Source organism: Procambarus clarkii, chromosome 13 (genome assembly GCF_040958095.1).
Source record: "Procambarus clarkii isolate CNS0578487 chromosome 13, FALCON_Pclarkii_2.0, whole genome shotgun sequence".
NCBI classification, from domain to species: Eukaryota; Metazoa; Arthropoda; class Malacostraca; order Decapoda; family Cambaridae; genus Procambarus; species Procambarus clarkii.
In genome coordinates this window covers 21871922-21890714 of record NC_091162.1, presented here as the reverse complement: position 1 = coordinate 21890714, position 18793 = coordinate 21871922, and the positions used below count along the sequence as shown (strand labels likewise).

Below are 18793 nucleotides of genomic sequence, written 5' to 3'. Positions count from 1 at the left end.
TTAATTTAATGCTAGGTGAAGAGTTGCATCTGGTGAAAGAAACTGTTCAATGATTTGTCTCAACTTAGAATCGAACTCAGATCCCTGGATAATGATTCGCGGATGCTGACCACTCAGCCGCGAGACTTTGGTTTGGTTGTTGTCTGTTGGTAGCTAATGCTTTAGGTAGTTCAGGTAGTCACCATAGTAGAAAATTTGGGGTCTTATGGTAAAGGTAGTTACAGTTACACATATGTTGAGATTACATTGTTGTAGTGAGAGTGCTGGTAGTTACCAGTGTGGTGAGAGTGCTGGTAGTTACCAGTGTACTGAGAGTGCTGGTAGTTACCAGTGTGGTTAGAGTGCTGGTAGTTACCAGTGTGGTGAGAGTGCTGGTAGTTACCAGTGTAGTGAGAGTGCTGGTAGTTACCAGTGTAGTGAGAGTGCGGGTAGTTACCAGTGTGGTGAGACTGCTGGTAGTTACCAGTGTGGTGAGAGAGCTGGTAGTTACCAGTGTGGTGAGAGTGCTGGTAGTTACTAGTGTGGTGAGAGAGCTGTTAGTTATTATGCAGTTATCCTAGGTGGTCTCTTGCTGCAACACGAACAACCTGACGAACAAATAGATTTAGTGGTTGTGGTGATAGTTGGTGGTTTATTGGTAGTTGGTCTTGTAGTGGTAGTTGTTTTTGTGGGGGTAGATGATTTTTTGGTGATTGTGATAGTAGTTGGATTTTTAGTGACAGTGGTGGCAGTTGGGGTTGTGGTGAAAGGGGTTGTAGTTGTTGTGGTGACAGTAATGGTAGTAGACGTTGTTATGACAATGTTTATAGTTGAAATTGTTGAGGTAGTTGGCATTGTGGTAACAATGATGGTAGTTGACGTTGTGGTGGTAGTTGGCGTTGTGGTGGTAGTTGGCGTTGTGATGACAGTGGTGGTAGTTGGCGTCAGGGTGACAGTGGTGGTAGTTGACGTTATGGTGACAGTGGCGGTAGTTGGCGTCGTGGTGACAGTTGTGGTAGTTGAAGTTGTAGTCACTGTTGTGGTAGTTTGCGTCGGGGTGACAGTGGTGGTAGTTGGCGTCGGGGTGACAGTGGTGGTAGTTGGCGTCGGGGTGACAGTGGTGGTAGTTGACGTCGGGGTGACAGTGGTGGTAGTTGATGTTGTAGTCACAGTTGTGGTAGTTTGCGTCGGGGTGACAGTGGTGGTAGTTGGCGTCGGGGTGACAGTGGTGGTAGTTGATGTTGTAGTCACAGTTGTGGTAGTTTGCGTCGGGGTGACAGTGGTGGTAGTTGGCGTCGGGGTGACAGTGGTGGTAGTTGATGTTGTAGTCACAGTTGTGGTAGTTTGCGTCGGGGTGACAGTGGTGGTAGTTGGCGTCGGGGTGACAGTGGTGGTAGTTGGCGTCGGGGTGACAGTGGTGGTAGTTGATGTACTGGTGACAGTGGTGGTAGTTGGCGTCGTGGTGACAGTTGTGGTAGTTGAAGTTGTAGTGACAGTTGGCGTAGTTGTCGTTGTGTTGACTGTAGTGTTAATTAGAGTTTTGGTGGTAGTTGGCGTTGTGGTGATAGTTGTGGTAGTTTCCGTTGGGGTGACAGTGGTGGTAGCTAGCGTTGTGGTTACATTGGTGATAGTGGGCGTTGTGCTGGCAGTGTTGGTAGTTAGCGTTGTAGAAACAGTGGTGGTAGTGATCAATGTAGTGATAGTTCTTGTGTGTTCAGGGCTTGTTGTGATAGTGGTTGTCGTTGTGTTGTGTTGCGTCTTGGTACAGCAGACACAACCTGGTGTACACGGGGACGTATCAAAATTGTTCCCACATTTAATTGCTGCCATCTCTTTGGGAAAACATTTGGTTGTGCATCTTTTCTTACTGGCGACTAAATGTCTTTCTCTATGGCTGATAAAATGGCACTCTTTATGTGTCTTGGTGGTTGTCGTTGGTGTACTAGTGGTTGTGGTTGTTGATGTTGTGCTGGTGGTTGTTGTTGTCGTTGTTGTACTAGTGGTTGTTGTTGTTGATGTTGTGCTGGTGGTTGTGGTTGTTGATGTTGTGCTTGTGGTTGTTGATGTTGTACTAGTGGTTGTGGTTGTTGATGTTGTGCTGGTGGTTGTTGTTGTCGTAGTTGTACTAGTGGTTGTTGTTGTTGATGTTGTGCTGGTGGTTGTTGTTGTTGATGTTGTGCTGGTGGTTGTTGATGTTGTACTAGTGGTTGTTGTTGTTGATGTTGTGCTGGTGGTTGTGGTTGTTGATGTTGTGCTGGTGGTTGTTGATGTTCTACTAGTGGTTGTTGTTGTTGATGATGTACTGGTGGTTGTGGTTGTTGATGTTGTACTGGTAGTTGTGGTTGTTGATGTTGTACTAGTGGTTGTACTGGACGTTGTGATGGCAGTAGTGGTAGTTTGCATTGTTGTGACATTGGTGGTAGTTGGCGTTCTGATGACAGTGGGGGTAGTTGGCGTTGTGGTGACGGTTGTGGTAGTTGGCATTGTTGTGACAGTGGCGGTAGTGTGCCTTGTAGTGACAGTTGTGGTAGTTGGCGTTGTAGTGACAGTGGTGGTAGTTGGCGTTGTGATGACAATCGTGGTAGTTGGCGTTATAGTGACAGTTGTGGTAGTTGGCGTTGTGGTGACAGTTGTGTTAGTTGGCGTTGTAGTGACAGTGGTGGTAATTGGCGTTGTAGTGACAGTGGTGGTAGTTGACGTTATGGTGACAGTGGTGGTAGTTGGCGTCGTGGTGACAGTTGTGGTAGTTGATGTTGTAGTCACAGTTGTGGTAGTTGGCGCCGGGGTGACAGTGGTGGTAGTTGGCGTCGGGGTGACAGTGGTGGTAGTTGACGTTATGGTGACAGTGGTAGTAGTTGGCGTCGTGGTGACAGTTGTGGTAGTTGAAGTTGTAGTGACAGTTGGCGTAGTTGTCGTTGTGTTGACTGTAGTGTTAATTAGAGTTTTGGTGGTAGTTGGCGTTGTGGTGATAGTTGTGGTAGTTTCCGTTGGGGTGACAGTGCTGGTAGCTAGCGTTGTGGTTACATTGGTGATAGTGGGCGTTGTGCTAGCAGTGTTGGTAGTTAGCGTTGTAGAAACAGTGGTGGTAGTGATCAAGGTAGTGCTAGTGATAGTTCTTGTGTGTTCAGGGCTTGTTGTGATAGTGGTTATCGTTGTGTTGTGTGGTGTCTTGGTACAGCAGACACAACCTGGTGTACACGGGGACGTATCAAAATTGTTCCCACATTTCATTGCTGCCATCTCTTTGGGAAAACATTTGGTTGTGCATCTTTTCTTACTGGCGACTAAATGTCTTTCTCTATGGCTGATAAAATGGCACTCCTTATGTGTCTTGGTGGTTGTCGTTGTTGTACTAGTGGTTGTGGTTGTTGATGTTGTGCTGGTTTTTGTTGTTGTCGTTGTTGTACTAGTAGTTGTTGTTGTTGATGTTGTGCTGGTGGTTGTGGTTGTTGATGTTGTGCTGGTGGTTGTTGATGTTGTACTAGTGGTTGTGGTTGTTGATGTTGTGCTGGTGGTTGTTGTTGTCGTTGTTGTACTAGTGGTTGTTGTTGTTGATGTTGTACTGGTGGTTGTGGTTGTTGATGTTGTGCTGGTGGTTGTTGATGTTGTGCTGGTGGTTGTTGATGTTGTACTAGTGGTTGTGGTTGTTGATGTTGTGCTGGTGGTTGTTGTTGTCGTTGTTGTACTAGTGGTTGTTGTTGTTGATGTTGTACTGGAGGTTGTGGTTGTCGATGTTGTGCTGGTGGTTGTTGATGTTGTGCTGGTGGTTGTTGATGTTGTACTAGTGGTTGTTGATGATGTTGTGCTGGTGGTTGTGGTTGTTGATGTTGCGCTGGTGGTTGTTGATGTTGTACTAGTGGTTGTTGTTGATGTTGTGCTGGTGGTTGTGGTTGTTGATGTTGTGCTATTGGTTGTTGATGCTGTACTAGTGGTTGTTGTTGTTGATGATGTACTGGTGGTTGTGGTTGTTGATGTTGTACTGGTAGTTGTGGTTGTTGATGTTGTACTAGTGGTTGTACTGGACGTTGTGATGGCAGTAGTGGTAGTTTGCATTGTTGTGACATTGGTGGTAGTTGGGGTTCTGATGACAGTGGGGGTAGTTGGCGTTGTGGTGACGGTTGTGGTAGTTGGAATTGTTGTGACAGTGGCGGTAGTGTGCCTTGTAGTGACAGTTGTGGCAGTTGGCGTTGTAGTGACAGTGGTGGTAGTTGGCGTTGTGATGACAATCGTGGTAGTTGGCGTTATAGTGACAGTTGTGATAGTTGGCGTTGTGGTGACAGTTGTGTTAGTTGGCGTTGTAGTGACAGTGGTGGTAATTGGCGTTGTAGTGACAGTGGTGGTAGTTGAAGTTATGGTGACAGTGGTGGTAGTTGGCGTCGTGGTGACAGTTGTGGTAGTTGATGTTGTAGTCACAGTTGTGGTAGTTGGCGCCGGGGTGACAGTGGTGGTAGTTGGCGTCGGGGTGACAGTGGTGGTAGTTGACGTTATGGTGACAGTGGTGGTAGTTGGCGTCGTGGTGACAGTTGTGGTAGTTGAAGTTGTAGTGACAGTTGGCGTAGTTGTCGTTGTGTTGACTGTAGTGTTAATTAGAGTTTTGGTGGTAGTTGGCGTTGTGGTGATAGTTGTGGTAGTTTCCGTTGGGGTGACAGTGGTGGTAGCTAGCGTTGTGGTTACATTGGTGATAGTGGGCGTTGTGCTGGCAGTGTTGGTAGTTAGCGTTGTAGAAACAGTGGTGGTAGTGATCAATGTAGTGCTAGTGATAGTTCTTGTGTGTTCAGGGCTTGTTGTGATAGTGGTTGTCGTTGTGTTGTGTTCTGTCTTGGTACAGCAGACACAACCTGGTGTACACGGGGACGTATCAAAATTGTTCCCACATTTAATTGCTGCCATCTCTTTGGGAAAACATTTGGTTGTGCATCATTTCTTACTAGCGACTAAATGTCTTTCTCTATTGCTGATAAAATGGCACTCTTTATGTGTCTTGGTGGTTGTCGTTGTTGTACTAGTGGTTGTGGTTGTTGATGTTGTGCTGGTGGTTGTTGTTGTCGTTGTTGTACTAGTGGTTGTTGTTGTTGATGTTGTGCTGGAGGTTGTGGTTGTTGATGTTGTGCTGGTGGTTGTTGTTGTCGTTGTTGTACTAGTGGTTGTTGTTGTTGATGTTGTACTGGTAGTTGTGGTTGTTGATGTTGTGCTGGTGGTTGTTGAAGTTGTGCTGGTGGTTGTTGATGTTGTACTAGTGGTTGTGGTTGTTGATGTTGTGCTGGTGGTTGTAGTTGTCGTTGTTGTACTAGTGGTTGTTGTTGTTGATGTTGTACTGGTGGTTGTGGTTGTTGATGTTGTGCTGGTGGTTGTTGATGTTGTGCTGGTGGTTGTTGATGTTGTACTAGTGGTTGTTGTTGTTGATGTTGTGCTGGTGGTTGTGGTTGTTGATGTTGCGCTGGTGGTTGTTGATGTTGTACTAGTGGTTGTTGTTGTTGATGTTGTACTAGTGGTTGTGGTTGTTGATGTTATGCTGGTGGTTGTTGAAGTTGTGCTGGTGGTTGTTGATGTTGTACTAGTGGTTGTGGTTGTTGATGTTGTGCTGGTGGTTGTAGTTGTCGTTGTTGTACTAGTGGTTGTTGTTGTTGATGTTGTACTGGTGGTTGTGGTTGTTGATGTTGTGCTGGTGGTTGTTGATGTTGTGCTGGTGGTTGTTGATGTTGTACTAGTGGTTGTTGTTGTTGATGTTGTGCTGGTGGTTGTGGTTGTTGATGTTGCGCTGGTGGTTGTTGATGTTGTACTAGTGGTTGTTGTTGTTGATGTTGTGCTGGTGGTTGTGGTTGTTGATGTTGTGCTATTGGTTGTTGATGTTGTACTAGTGGTTGTTGTTGTTGATGATGTACTGGTGGTTGTGGTTGTTGATGTTGTACTGGTAGTTGTGGTTGTTGATGTTGTACTAGTGGTTGTACTGGACGTTGTGATGGCAGTAGTGGTAGTTGGCATTGTTGTGACATTGGTGGTAGTTGGCGTTCTGATGACAGTGGGGGTAGTTGGCGTTGTGGTGACGGTTGTGGTAGTTGACATTGTTGTGACAGTGGCGGTAGTGTGCGTTGTAGTGACAGTTGTGGTAGTTGGCGTTGTAGTGACAGTGGTGGTAGTTGGCGTTGTGATGACAATCGTGGTAGTTGGCGTTATAGTGACCGTTGTGGTAGTTGGCGTTGTAGTGACAGTTGTGTTAGTTGGCGTTGTAGTGACAGTGGTGGTAATTGGCGTTGTAGTGACAGTGGTGGTAGTTGATGTTATGGTGACAGTGGTGGTAGTTGGCGTCGTGGTGACAGTTGTGGTAGTTGATGTTGTAGTCACAGTTGTGGTAGTTGGCGTTGTAGTGACAGTGGTGGTAGTTAGTGTTGTGGTGACAGTTCTGGTAGTTTGTGTTGTGGTGACAGTAGTGGTAGTTTGCGTTGTGTTGACAATGGTGGTAGTTGGCGTTGTGGTGACAGTGTAGGAAGTTGGCATTGTGGTGACAGTGTTGGTGTTTGGCGTTGTGGTGACAGTGGTGGTAGTTTGCGTTTTAGTAATAATGGTCGTAGTTTTCGTCTGGGTGACAGTGGTGATAGTTGGCGTCGGGGTGACAGTGGTGGTAGTTGACGTTATGATGACAGTGGTGGTAGTTGGCGTCGTGTTCACTGTAGTGTTAATTAGAGTTTTGGTGGTAGTTGGCGTTGTGGTGATAGTTGTGGTAGTTTCCGTTGGGGTGACAGTGGTGGTAGCTAGCGTTGTGGTTACATTGGTGATAGTGGGCGTTGTGCTGGCAGTGTTGGTAGTTAGCGTTGTAGAAACAGTGGCGGTAGTGATCAATGTAGTGCTAGTGATAGTTCTTGTGTGTTCAGGGCTTGTTGTGATAGTGGTTGTCGTTGTGTTGTGTTGTGTCTTGGTACAGCAGACACAACCTGGTGTACACGGGGACGTATCAAAATTGTTCCCACATTTATTAGCTGCCATCTCTTTGGGAAAGCATTTGGTTGTGCATCTTTTCTTACTAGCGACTAAATGTCTTTCTCTATTGCTGATAAAATGGCACTCTTTATGTGTCTTGGTGGTTGTCGTTGTTGCACTAGTGGTTGTGTTTGTTGATGTTGTGCTGGTGGTTGTTGTTGTCGTTGTTGTACTAGTGGTTGTTGTTGTTGATGTTGTGCTGGTGGTTGTTGTTGTTGATGTTGTGCTGGTGGTTGTGGTTGTTGATGTTGTGCTGGTGGTTGTTGATGTTGTACTAGTGGTTGTGGTTGATATGCTGGTGGTTGTTGTTGTCGTTGTTGTACTAGTGGTTGTTGTTGTTGTTGATGTTGTGCTGGTGGTTGTGGTTGTTGATGTTGTGCTGGTGGTTGTTGATGTTGTACTAGTGGTTGTTGTTGATGTTGTGCTGCTGGTTGTGGTTGTTGATGTTGTACTAGTGGTTGTGGTTGTTGATGTTGTGGTTGTTGTTGTCGTTGTTGTACTAGTGGTTGTTGTTGTTGATGTTGTGCTGGTGGTTGTGGTTGTTGATATTGTGCTGGTATTTGTTGATGTTGTACTAGTGGTTGTGGTTGTTGATGTTGTGCTGGTGGTTGTTGTTGTCGTTGTTGTACTAGTGGGTGTTGTTGTTGATGTTGTACTGGTGGATGTGGTTGTTGATGTTGTGCTGGTGGTTGTTGATGTTGTGCTGGTGGTTGTTGATGTTGTACTAGTGGTTGTGGTTTTTGATGTTGTGCTGGTGGTTGTTGTTGTCGTTGTTGTACTAGTGGTTGTTGTTGATGATGTTCTGCTGGTTGTTGTTGTTGTCGTTGTTGTACTAGTTGTTGTTGTTGTTGATGTTGTGCTGGTGGTTGTGGTTGTTGATGTTGCGCTGGTGGTTGTTGATGTTGTACTAGTGGTTGTTGTTGTTGATGTTGTGCTGGTGGTTGTGGTTGTTGATGTTGTGCTGGTGGTTGTTGATGTTGTACTAGTGGTTGTTGTTGTTGATGATGTACTGGTGGTTGTGGTTGTTGATGTTGTACTGGTAGTTGTGGTTGTTGATGTTGTACTAGTGGTTGTACTGGACGTTGTGATGGCAGTAGTGGTAGTTGGCATTGTTGTGAGATTGGTGGTAGTTGGCGTTCTGATGACAGTGGGGGTAGTTTGCGTTGTGGTGACGGTGGTGGTAGTTGGCATTGTTGTGACAGTGGTGGTAATTGGCGTTGTAGTGACAGTGGTGGTAGTTGGCGTTGTGATGACAATCGTGGTAGTTGGCGTTATAGTGACAGTGGTGGTAATTGGCGTTGTAGTGACAGTGGTGGTAGTTGACGTTATGGTGACAGTGGTGGTAGTTGGCGTCGTGGTGACAGTTGTGGTAGTTGATGTTTCAGTCACAGTGGTGGTAGTTGGCGTTGTAGTGACAGTGGTGGTAGTTAGCGTTGTGGTGACAGTTCTGGTAGTTTGTGTTGTGATGACAGTGGTGGTAGTTTGCGTTGTATTGACAATGGTGGTAGTTGGCTTTGTGGTGACAGTGTAGGTAGTTGGCACTGTGGTGACAGTGTTGGTATTTGGCGTTGTGGTGACAGTGGTGGTAGTTGGCGTTTTAGTAATAATGGTCGTAGTTTTCTTCTGGGTGACAGTGGTGGTAGTTGGCGTCGGGGTGACAGTGGTGGTAGTTGGCGTCGGGGTGACAGTGGTGGTAGCTGACGTTATGGTGACAGTGGTGGTAGTTGGCGTCGTGGTGACTGTTGTGGTAGTTGAAGTTGTAGTGACAGTTGGCGTAGTTGTCGTTGTGTTGACTGTAGTGTTAATTAGAGTTTTGGTGGTAGTTGGCGTTGTGGTGATAGTTGTGGTAGTTTCCATTGGAGTGACAGTGGTGGTAGCTATCGTTGTGGTTACATTGGTGATAGTGGGCGTTGTGCTGGCAGTGTTGGTAGTTAGCGTTGTAGAAACAGTGGTGGTAGTGATCAATGTAGTGCTAGTGATAGTTCTTGTGTGTTCAGGGCTTGTTGTGATAGTGGTTGTCGTTGTGTTGTGTGGTGTCTTGGTACAGCAGACACAACCTGGTGTACACGGGGACGTATCAAAATTGTTCCCACATTTAATTGCTGCCATCTGTTTGGGAAAACATTTAGTTGTGCATCTTTTCTTACTGGCGACTAAATGTCTTTCTCTATGGCTGATAAAATGGCACTCTTTATGTGTCTTGGTGGTTGTCGTTGTTGTACTAGTGGTTGTGGTTGTTGATGTTGTGCTGGTGGTGGTTGTTGTCGTTGTTTTACTAGTGGTTGTTGTTGTTGATGTTGTACTGGTGGTTGTGGTTGATGTTGTGCTGGTGGTTGTTGATGTTGTACTAGTGGTTGTGGTTGTTGATGTTGTGCTGGTGGTTGTTGTTGTCGTTGTTGTACTAGTGGTTGTTGTTGTTGATGTTGTGCTGGTGGTTGTGGTTGTTGATGTTGTGCTGGTGGTTGTTGATGTTGTACTAGTGGTTGTTGTTGTTGATGTTGTGCTGGTGGTTGTGGTTGTTGATGTTGTGCTGGTGGTTGTTGATGTTCTACTAGTGGTTGTTGTTGTTGATGATGTACTGGTGGTTGTGGTTGTTGATGTTGTACTGGTAATTGTGGTTGTTGATGTTGTACTAGTGGTTGTACTGGACGTTGTGATGGCAGTAGTGGTAGTTGGCATTGTTGTGACATTGGTGGTAGTTGGCGTTCTGATGACAGTGGAGGTAGTTGGCGTTGTGGTGACGGTTGTGGTAGTTGACATTGTTGTGACAGTGGCGGTAGTGTGCGTTGTAGTGACAGTTGTGGTAGTTGGCGTTGTAGTGACAGTGGTGGTAGTTGGCGTTGTGATGACAATCGTGGAAGTTGGCGTTATAGTGACAGTTGCGGTAGTTGGCGTTGTGGTGACAGTTTTGTTAGTTGGCGTTGTAGTGACAGTGGTGGTAATTGGCGTTGTAGTGACAGTGGTGGTAGTTGACGTTATGGTGACAGTGGTGGTAGTTGGCGTCGTGGTGACAGTTGTGGTAGTTGAAGTTGTAGTGACAGTTGGCGTAGTTGTCGTTGTGTTGACTGTAGTGTTAATTAGAGTTTTGGTGGTAGTTGGCGTTGTGGTGATAGTTGTGGTAGTTTCCGTTGGGGTGACAGTGGTGGTAGCTAGCGTTGTGGTTACATTGGTGATAGTGGGCGTTGTGCTGGCAGTGTTGGTAGTTAGCGTTGTAGAAACAGTGGTGGTAGTGATCAATGTAGTGCTAGTGATAGTTCTTGTGTGTTCAGGGCTTGTTGTGATAGTGGTTATCGTTGTGTTGTGTGGTGTCTTGGTACAGCAGACACAACCTGGTGTACACGGGGACGTATCAAAATTGTTCCCACATTTAATTGCTGCCATCTCTTTGGGAAAACATTTGGTTGTGCATCTTTTCTTACTGGCGACTAAATGTCTTTCTCTATGACTGATAAAATGGCACTCTTTATGTGTCTTGGTGGTTGTCGTTGTTGTACTAGTGGTTGTAGTTGTTGATGTTGTGCTGGTGGTTGTTGTTGTCGTTGTTGTACTAGTGGTTGTTGTTGTTGATGTTGTGCTGGTGGTTGTGGTTGTTGATGTTGTGCTGGTGGTTCTTGTTGTCGTTGTTGTACTAGTGGTTGTTGTTGTTGATGTTGTACTGGTGGTTGTGGTTGTTGATGTTGTGCTGGTGGTTGTTGATGTTGTACTAGTGGTTGTGGTTGTTGATGTTGTGCTGGTGGTTGGTGTTGTCGTTGTTGTACTAGTGGTTGTTGTTGTTGATGTTGTGCTGGTGGTTGTGGTTGTTGATGTTGTGCTGGTGGTTGTTGATGTTGAACTAGTGGTTGTTGTTGTTGATGTGCTTGTGGTTGTGGTTGTTGATGTTGTGCTGGTGGTTGTTGATGTTGTACTAGTGGTTGTTGTTGTTGATGATGTACTGGTGGTTGTGGTTGTTGATGTTGTACTGGTAGTTGTGGTTGTTGATGTTGTACTAGTGGTTGTGGTTGTTGATGTTGTGGTTGTTGTTGTCGTTGTTGTACTAGTGGTTGTTGTTGTTGATGTTGTGCTGGTGGTTGTGGTTGTTGATGTTGTGCTGGTATTTGTTGATGTTGTACTAGTGGTTGTGGTTGTTGATGTTGTGCTGGTGGTTGTTGTTGTCGTTGTTGTACTAGTGGGTGTTGTTGTTGATGTTGTACTGGTGGTTGTGGGTGTTGATGTTGTGCTGGTGGTTGTTGATGTTGTGCTGGTGGTTGTTGATGTTGTACTAGTGGTTGTGGTTTTTGATGTTGTGCTGGTGGTTGTTGTTGTCGTTGTTGTACTAGTGGTTGTTGTTGATGATGTTCTGCTGGTTGTTGTTGTTGTCGTTGTTGTACTAGTTGTTGTTGTTGTTGATGTTGTGCTGGTGGTTGTGGTTGTTGATGTTGCGCTGGTGGTTGTTGATGTTGTACTAGTGGTTGTTGTTGTTGATGTTGTGCTGGTGGTTGTGGTTGTTGATGTTGTGCTGGTGGTTGTTGATGTTCTACTAGTGGTTGTTGTTGTTGATGATGTACTGGTGGTTGTGGTTGTTGATGTTGTACTGGTAGTTGTGGTTGTTGATGTTGTACTAGTGGTTGTACTGGACGTTGTGATGGCAGTAGTGGTAGTTTGCATTGTTGTGACATTGGTGGTAGTTGGCGTTCTGGTGACAGTGGGGGCAGTTGGCGTTGTGGTGACGGTTGTGGTAGTTGGCATTGTTGTGACAGTGGCGGTAGTGTGCCTTGTAGTGACAGTTGTGGTAGTTGGCGTTGTAGTGACAGTGGTGGTAGTTGGCGTTGTGATGACAATCGTGGTAGTTGGCGTTATAGTGACAGTTGTGGTAGTTGGCGTTGTGGTGACAGTTGTGTTAGTTGGCGTTGTAGTGACAGTGGTGGTAATTGGCGTTGTAGTGACAGTGGTGGTAGTTGACGTTATGGTGACAGTGGTGGTAGTTGGCGTCGTGGTGACAGTTGTGGTAGTTGATGTTGTAGTCACAGTTGTGGTAGTTGGCGCCGGGGTGACAGTGGTGGTAGTTGGCGTCGGGGTGACAGTGGTGGTAGTTGACGTTATGGTGACAGTGGTAGTAGTTGGCGTCGTGGTGACAGTTGTGGTAGTTGAAGTTGTAGTGACAGTTGGCGTAGTTGTCGTTGTGTTGACTGTAGTGTTAATTAGAGTTTTGGTGGTAGTTGGCGTTGTGGTGATAGTTGTGGTAGTTTCCGTTGGGGTGACAGTGGTGGTAGGTAGCGTTGTGGTTACATTGGTGATAGTGGGCGTTGTGCTAGCAGTGTTGGTAGTTAGCGTTGTAGAAACAGTGGTGGTAGTGATCAAGGTAGTGCTAGTGATAGTTCTTGTGTGTTCAGGGCTTGTTGTGATAGTGGTTATCGTTGTGTTGTGTTGTGTCTTGGTACAGCAGACACAACCTGGTGTACACGGGGACGTATCAAAATTGTTCCCACATTTAATTGCTGCCATCTCTTTGGGAAAACATTTGGTTGTGCATCTTTTCTTACTGGCGACTAAATGTCTTTCTCTATGACTGATAAAATGGCACTCTTTATGTGTCTTGGTGGTTGTCGTTGTGGTACTAGTGGTTGTAGTTGTTGATGTTGTGCTGGTGGTTGTTGTTGTCGTTGTTGTACTAGTGGTTGTTGTTGTTGATGTTGTGCTGGTGGTTGTGGTTGTTGATGTTGTGCTGGTGGTTCTTGCTGTCGTTGTTGTACTAGTGGTTGTTGTTGTTGATGTTGTACTGGTGGTTGTGGTTGTTGATGTTGTGCTGGTGGTTGTTGATGTTGTACTAGTGGTTGTGGTTGTTGATGTTGTGCTGGTGGTTGGTGTTGTCGTTGTTGTACTAGTGGTTGTTGTTGTTGATGTTGTGCTGGTGGTTGTGGTTGTTGATGTTGTGCTGGTGGTTGTTGATGTTGAACTAGTGGTTGTTGTTGTTGATGTTGTGCTTGTGGTTGTGGTTGTTGATGTTGTGCTGGTGGTTGTTGATGTTGTACTAGTGGTTGTTGTTGTTGATGATGTACTGGTGGTTGTGGTTGTTGATGTTGTGCTGGTGGTTGTTGATGTTGTACTAGTGGTTGTGGTTGTTGATGTTGTGGTTGTTGTTGTCGTTGTTGTACTAGTGGTTGTTGTTGTTGATGTTGTGCTGGTGGTTGTGGTTGTTGATGTTGTGCTGGTATTTGTTGATGTTGTACTAGTGGTTGTGGTTGTTGATGTTGTGCTGGTGGTTGTTGATGTTGTACTAGTGGTTGTGGTAGTTGATGTTGTGCTGGTGGTTGTTGTTGTCGTTGTTGTACTAGTGGTTGTTGTTGTTGATGTTGTACTGGTGGTTGTGGTTGTTGATGTTGTGCTGGTGGTTGTTGATGTTGTGCTGGTGGTTGTTGATGTACTAGTGGTTGTGGTTGTTGATGTTGTGCTGGTGGTTGTTGTTGTCGTTGTTGTACTAGTGGTTGTTGTTGTTGATGTTGTACTGGAGGTTGTGGTTGTTGATGTTGTGCTGGTGGTTGTTGATGTTGTGCTGGTGGTTGTTGATGTTGTACTAGTGGTTGTTGTTGATGTTGTGCTGGTGGTTGTGGTTGTTGATGTTGCGCTGGTGGTTGTTGATGTTGTACTAGTGGTTGTTGTTGTTGATGTTGTGCTGGTGGTTGTGGTTGTTGATGTTGTGCTATTGGTTGTTGATGCTGTACTTGTGGTTGTTGTTGTTGATGATGTACTGGTGGTTGTGGTTGTTGATGTTGTACTGGTAGTTGTGGTTGTTGATGTTGTTCTAGTGGTTGTACTGGACGTTGTGATGGCAGTAGTGGTAGTTTGCATTGTTGTGACATTGGTGGTAGTTGACGTTCTGATGACAGTGGGGGTAGTTGGCGTTGTGGTGACGGTTGTGGTAGTTGGAATTGTTGTGACAGTGGCGGTAGTGTGCCTTGTAGTGACAGTTGTGGCAGTTGGCGTTGTAGTGACAGTGGTGGTAGTTGGCGTTGTGATGACAATCGTGGTAGTTGGCGTTATAGTGACAGTTGTGATAGTTGGCGTTGTGGTGACAGTTGTGTTAGTTGGCGTTGTAGTGACAGTGGTGGTAATTGGCGTTGTAGTGACAGTGGTGGTAGTTGACGTTATGGTGACAGTGGTGGTAGTTGGCGTCGTGGTGACAGTTGTGGTAGTTGATGTTGTAGTCACAGTTGTGGTAGTTGGCGCCGGGGTGGCAGTGGTGGTAGTTGGCGTCGGGGTGACAGTGGTGGTAGTTGACGTTATGGTGACAGTGGTGGTAGTTGGCGTCGTGGTGACAGTTGTGGTAGTTGAAGTTGTAGTGACAGTTGGCGTAGTTGTCGTTGTGTTGACTGTAGTGTTAATTAGAGTTTTGGTGGTAGTTGGCGTTGTGGTGATAGTTGTGGTAGTTTCCGTTGGGGTGACAGTGGTGGTAGCTAGCGTTGTGGTTACATTGGTGATAGTGGGCGTTGTGCTGGCAGTGTTGGTAGTTAGCGTTGTAGAAACAGTGGTGGTAGTGATCAATGTAGTGCTAGTGATAGTTCTTGTGTGTTCAGGACTTGTTGTGATAGTGGTTGTCGTTGTGTTGTGTGGTGTCTTGGTACAGCAGACACAACCTGGTGTACACGGGGACGTATCAAAATTGGTCCCACATTTAATTGCTGCCATCTCTTTGGGAAAACATTTGGTTGTGCATCTTTTCTTACTAGCGACTAAATGTCTTTCTCTATTGCTGATAAAATGACACTCTTTATGTGTCTTGGTGGTTGTCGTTGTTGTACTAGTGGTTGTGGTTGTTGATGTTGTGCTGGTGGTTGTTGTTGTCGTTGTTGTACTAGTGGTTGTTGTTGTTGATGTTGTGCTGGAGGTTGTGGTTGTTGATGTTGTGCTGGTGGTTGTTGATGTTGTACTAGTGGTTGTGGTTGTTGATGTTGTGCTGGTTGTTGTTGTTGTCGTTGTTGTACTAGTGGTTGTTGTTGTTGATGTGCTGGTGGTTGTGGTTGTTGATGTTGTGCTGGTGGTTGTTGTTGTCGTTGTTGTACTAGTGGTTGTTGTTGTTGATGTTGTACTGGTGGTTGTGGTTGTTGGTGTTGTGCTGGTGGTTGTTGATGTTGTACTAGTGGTTGTTGTTGTTGATGTTGTGCTGGTGGTTGTGGTTGTTGATGTTGTGCTGGTGGTTGTTGATGTTGTACTAGTGGTTGTTGTTGTTGATGATGTACTGGTGGTTGTGGTTGTTGATGTTGTACTGGTAGTTGTGGTTGTTGATGTTGTACTAGTGGTTGTACTGGACGTTGTGATGGCAGTAGTGGTAGTTGGCATTGTTGTGACATTTGTGGTAGTTGGCGTTCTGATGACAGTGGGGGTAGTTGGCGTTGTGGTGACGGTTGTGGTAGTTGGCATTGTTGTGACAGTGGCGGTAGTGTGCGTTGTAGTGACAGTTGTGGTAGTTGGCGTTGTAGTGACAGTGGTGGTAGTTGGCGTTGTGATGACAATCGTGGTAGTTGGCGTTATAGTGACAGTTGCGGTAGTTGGCGTTGTGGTGACAGTTGTGTTAGTTGGCGTTGTAGTGACAGTGGTGGTAATTGGCGTTGTAGTGACAGTGGTGGTAGTTGACGTTATGGTGACAGTGGTGGTAGTTGGCGTCGTGGTGACAGTTGTGGTAGTTGATGTTGTAGTCACAGTTGTGGTAGTTGGCGCCTGGGTGACAGTGGTGGTAGTTGGCGTCGGGGTGACAGTGGTGGTAGTTGACGTTATGGTGACAGTGCTGGTAGTTGGCGTCGTGGTGACAGTTGTGGTAGTTGAAGTTGTAGTGACAGTTGGCGTAGTTGTCGTTGTGTTGACTGTAGTGTTAATTAGAGTTTTGGTGGTAGTTGGCGTTGTGGTGATAGTTGTGGTAGTTTCCGTTGGGGTGACAGTGGTGGTAGCTAGCGTTGTGGTTATATTGGTGATAGTGGGCGTTGTGCTGGCAGTGTTGGTAGTTAGCGTTGTAGAAACAGTGGTGGTAGTGATCAATGTATTGCTAGTGATAGTTCTTGTGTGTTCAGGGCTTGTTGTGATAGTGGTTATCGTTGTGTTGTGTGGTGTCTTGGTACAGCAGACACAACCTGGTGTACACGGGGACGTATCAAAATTGTTCCCACATTTAATTGCTGCCATCTCTTTGGGAAAACATTTGGTTGTGCATCTTTTCTTACTGGCGACTAAATGTCTTTCTCTATGGCTGATAAAATGGCACTCTTTATGTGTCTTGGTGGTTGTCGTTGTTGTACTAGTGCTTGTAGTTGTTGATGTTGTGCTGGTAGTTGTTGTTGTCGTTGTTGTACTAGTGGTTGTTGTTGTTGATGTTGTGCTGGTGGTTGTGGTTGTTGATGTTGTGCTGGTGGTTGTTGTTGTCGTTGTTGTACTAGTGGTTGTTGTTGTTGATGTTGTACTGGTGGTTGTGGTTGTTGATGTTGTGCTGGTGGTTGTTGATGTTGTACTAGTGGTTGTGGTTGTTGATGTTGTGCTGGTGGTTGTTGATGTTGTACTAGTGGTTGTTGTTGTTGATGTTGTGCTTGTGGTTGTGGTTGTTGATGTTGTGCTGGTGGTTGTTGATGTTGTACTAGTGGTTGTTGTTGTTGATGATGTATTGGTGGTTGTGGTTGTTGATGTTGTACTGGTAGTTGTGGTTGTTGATGTTGTACTAGTGGTTGTGGTTGTTGATGTTGTGGTTGTTGTTGTCGTTGTTGTACTAGTGGTTGTTGTTGTTGATGTTGTGCTGGTGGTTGTGGTTGTTGATATTGTGCTGGTATTTGTTGATGTTGTACTAGTGGTTGTGGTTGTTGATGTTGTGCTGGTGGTTGTTGTTGTCGTTGTTGTACTAGTGGGTGTTGTTGTTGATGTTGTACTGGTGGATGTGGTTGTTGATGTTGTGCTGGTGGTTGTTGATGTTGTGCTGGTGGTTGTTGATGTTGTACTAGTGGTTGTGGTTTTTGATGTTGTGCTGGTGGTTGTTGTTGTCGTTGTTGTACTAGTGGTTGTTGTTGATGATGTTCTGCTGGTTGTTGTTGTTGTCGTTGTTGTACAAGTTGTTGTTGTTGTTGATGTTGTGCTGGTGGTTGTGGTTGTTGATGTTGCGCTGGTGGTTGTTGATGTTGTACTAGTGGTTGTTGTTGTTGATGTTGTGCTGGTGGTTGTGGTTGTTGATGTTGTGCTGGTGGTTGTTGATGTTGTACTAGTGGTTGTTGTTGATGATGATGTACTGGTGGTTGTGGTTGTTGATGTTGTACTGGTAGTTGTGGTTGTTGATGTTGTACTAGTGGTTGTACTGGACGTTGTGATGGCAGTAGTGGTAGTTGGCATTGTTGTGAGATTGGTGGTAGTTGGCGTTCTGATGACAGTGGGGGTAGTTTGCGTTGTGGTGACGGTGGTGGTAGTTGGCATTGTTGTGACAGTGGTGGTAATTGGCGTTGTAGTGACAGTGGTGGTAGTTGGCGTTGTGATGACAATCGTGGTAGTTGGCGTTATAGTGACAGTGGTGATAATTGGCTTTGTAGTGACATTGGTGGTAGTTGACGTTATGGTGACAGTGGTGGTAGTTGGCGTCGTGGTGACAGTTGTGGTAGTTGGCGTTGTAGTGACAGTGGTGGTAGTTGACGTTATGGTGACAGTGGCGGTAGTGTGCGTTGTAGTGACAGTTGTGGTAGTTGGCGTTGTAGTGAGAGTGGAGGTAGTTGGCGTTGTGATGACAATCGTGGTAGTTGGCGTTATAGTGACAGTGGTGGTAATTGGCGTTGTAGTGACAGTGGTGGTAGTTGACGTTATGGTGACAGTGGTGGTAGTTGGCGTCGTGGTGACAGTTGTGGTAGTTGATGTTGCAGTCACAGTGGTGGTAGTTGGCGTTGTAGTGACAGTGGTGGTAGTTAGCGTTGTGGTGACAGTTCTGGTAGTTTGTGTTGTGATGACAGTGGTGGTAGTTGAAGTTGTAGTGACAGTTGGCGTAGTTGTCGTTGTGTTGACTGTAGTGTTAATTAGAGTTTTGGTGGTAGTTGGCGTTGTGATGACAATCGTGGTAGTTGGCGTTATAGTGACAGTTGCGGTAGTTGGCGTTGTGGTGACAGTTGTGTTAGTTGGCGTTGTAGTGACAGTGGTGGTAATTGGCGTTGTAGTGACAGTGGTGGTAGTTGACGTTATGGTGACAGTGGTGGTAGTTGGCGTCGTGGTGACAGTTGTGGTAGTTGATGTTGTAGTCACAGTTGTGGTAGTTGGCGCCGGGGTGACAGTGGTGGTAGTTGGCGTCGGGGTGACAGTGGTGGTAGTTGACGTTATGGTGACAGTGCTGGTAGTTGGCGTCGTGGTGACAGTTGTGGTAGTTGAAGTTGTAGTGACAGTTGGCGTAGTTGTCGTTGTGTTGACTGTAGTGTTAATTAGAGTTTTGGTGGTAGTTGGCGTTGTGGTGATAGTTGTGGTAGTTTCCGTTGGGGTGACAGTGGTGGTAGCTAGCGTTGTGGTTACATTGGTGATAGTGGGCGTTGTGCTGGCAGTGTTGGTAGTTAGCGTTGTAGAAACAGTGGTGGTAGTGATCAATGTACTGCTAGTGATAGTTCTTGTGTGTTCAGGGCTTGTTGTGATAGTGGTTATCGTTGTGTTGTGTGGTGTCTTGGTACAGCAGACACAACCTGGTGTACACGGGGACGTATCAAAATTGTTCCCACATTTAATTGCTGCCATCTCTTTGGGAAAACATTTGGTTGTGCATCTTTTCTTACTGGCGACTAAATGTCTTTCTCTATGGCTGATAAAATGGCACTCTTTATGTGTCTTGGTGGTTGTCGTTGTTGTACTAGTGCTTGTAGTTGTTGATGTT

At 45.8% G+C, this 18793-nt stretch overlaps 1 protein-coding gene across 1 annotated transcript; it reads right to left on the bottom strand.

Moving 5' to 3' along the window:
• Positions 1 to 543: 543 nt before the first annotated feature.
• Positions 544 to 1809, bottom strand: LOC138364396 (uncharacterized). The gene has a single exon (XM_069324015.1). The coding sequence runs from the start codon at positions 1807 to 1809 to the stop codon at positions 544 to 546; it is 1266 nt and encodes a 421-aa protein (XP_069180116.1).
• Between the last annotated feature and the right edge of the window lie 16984 nt (positions 1810 to 18793).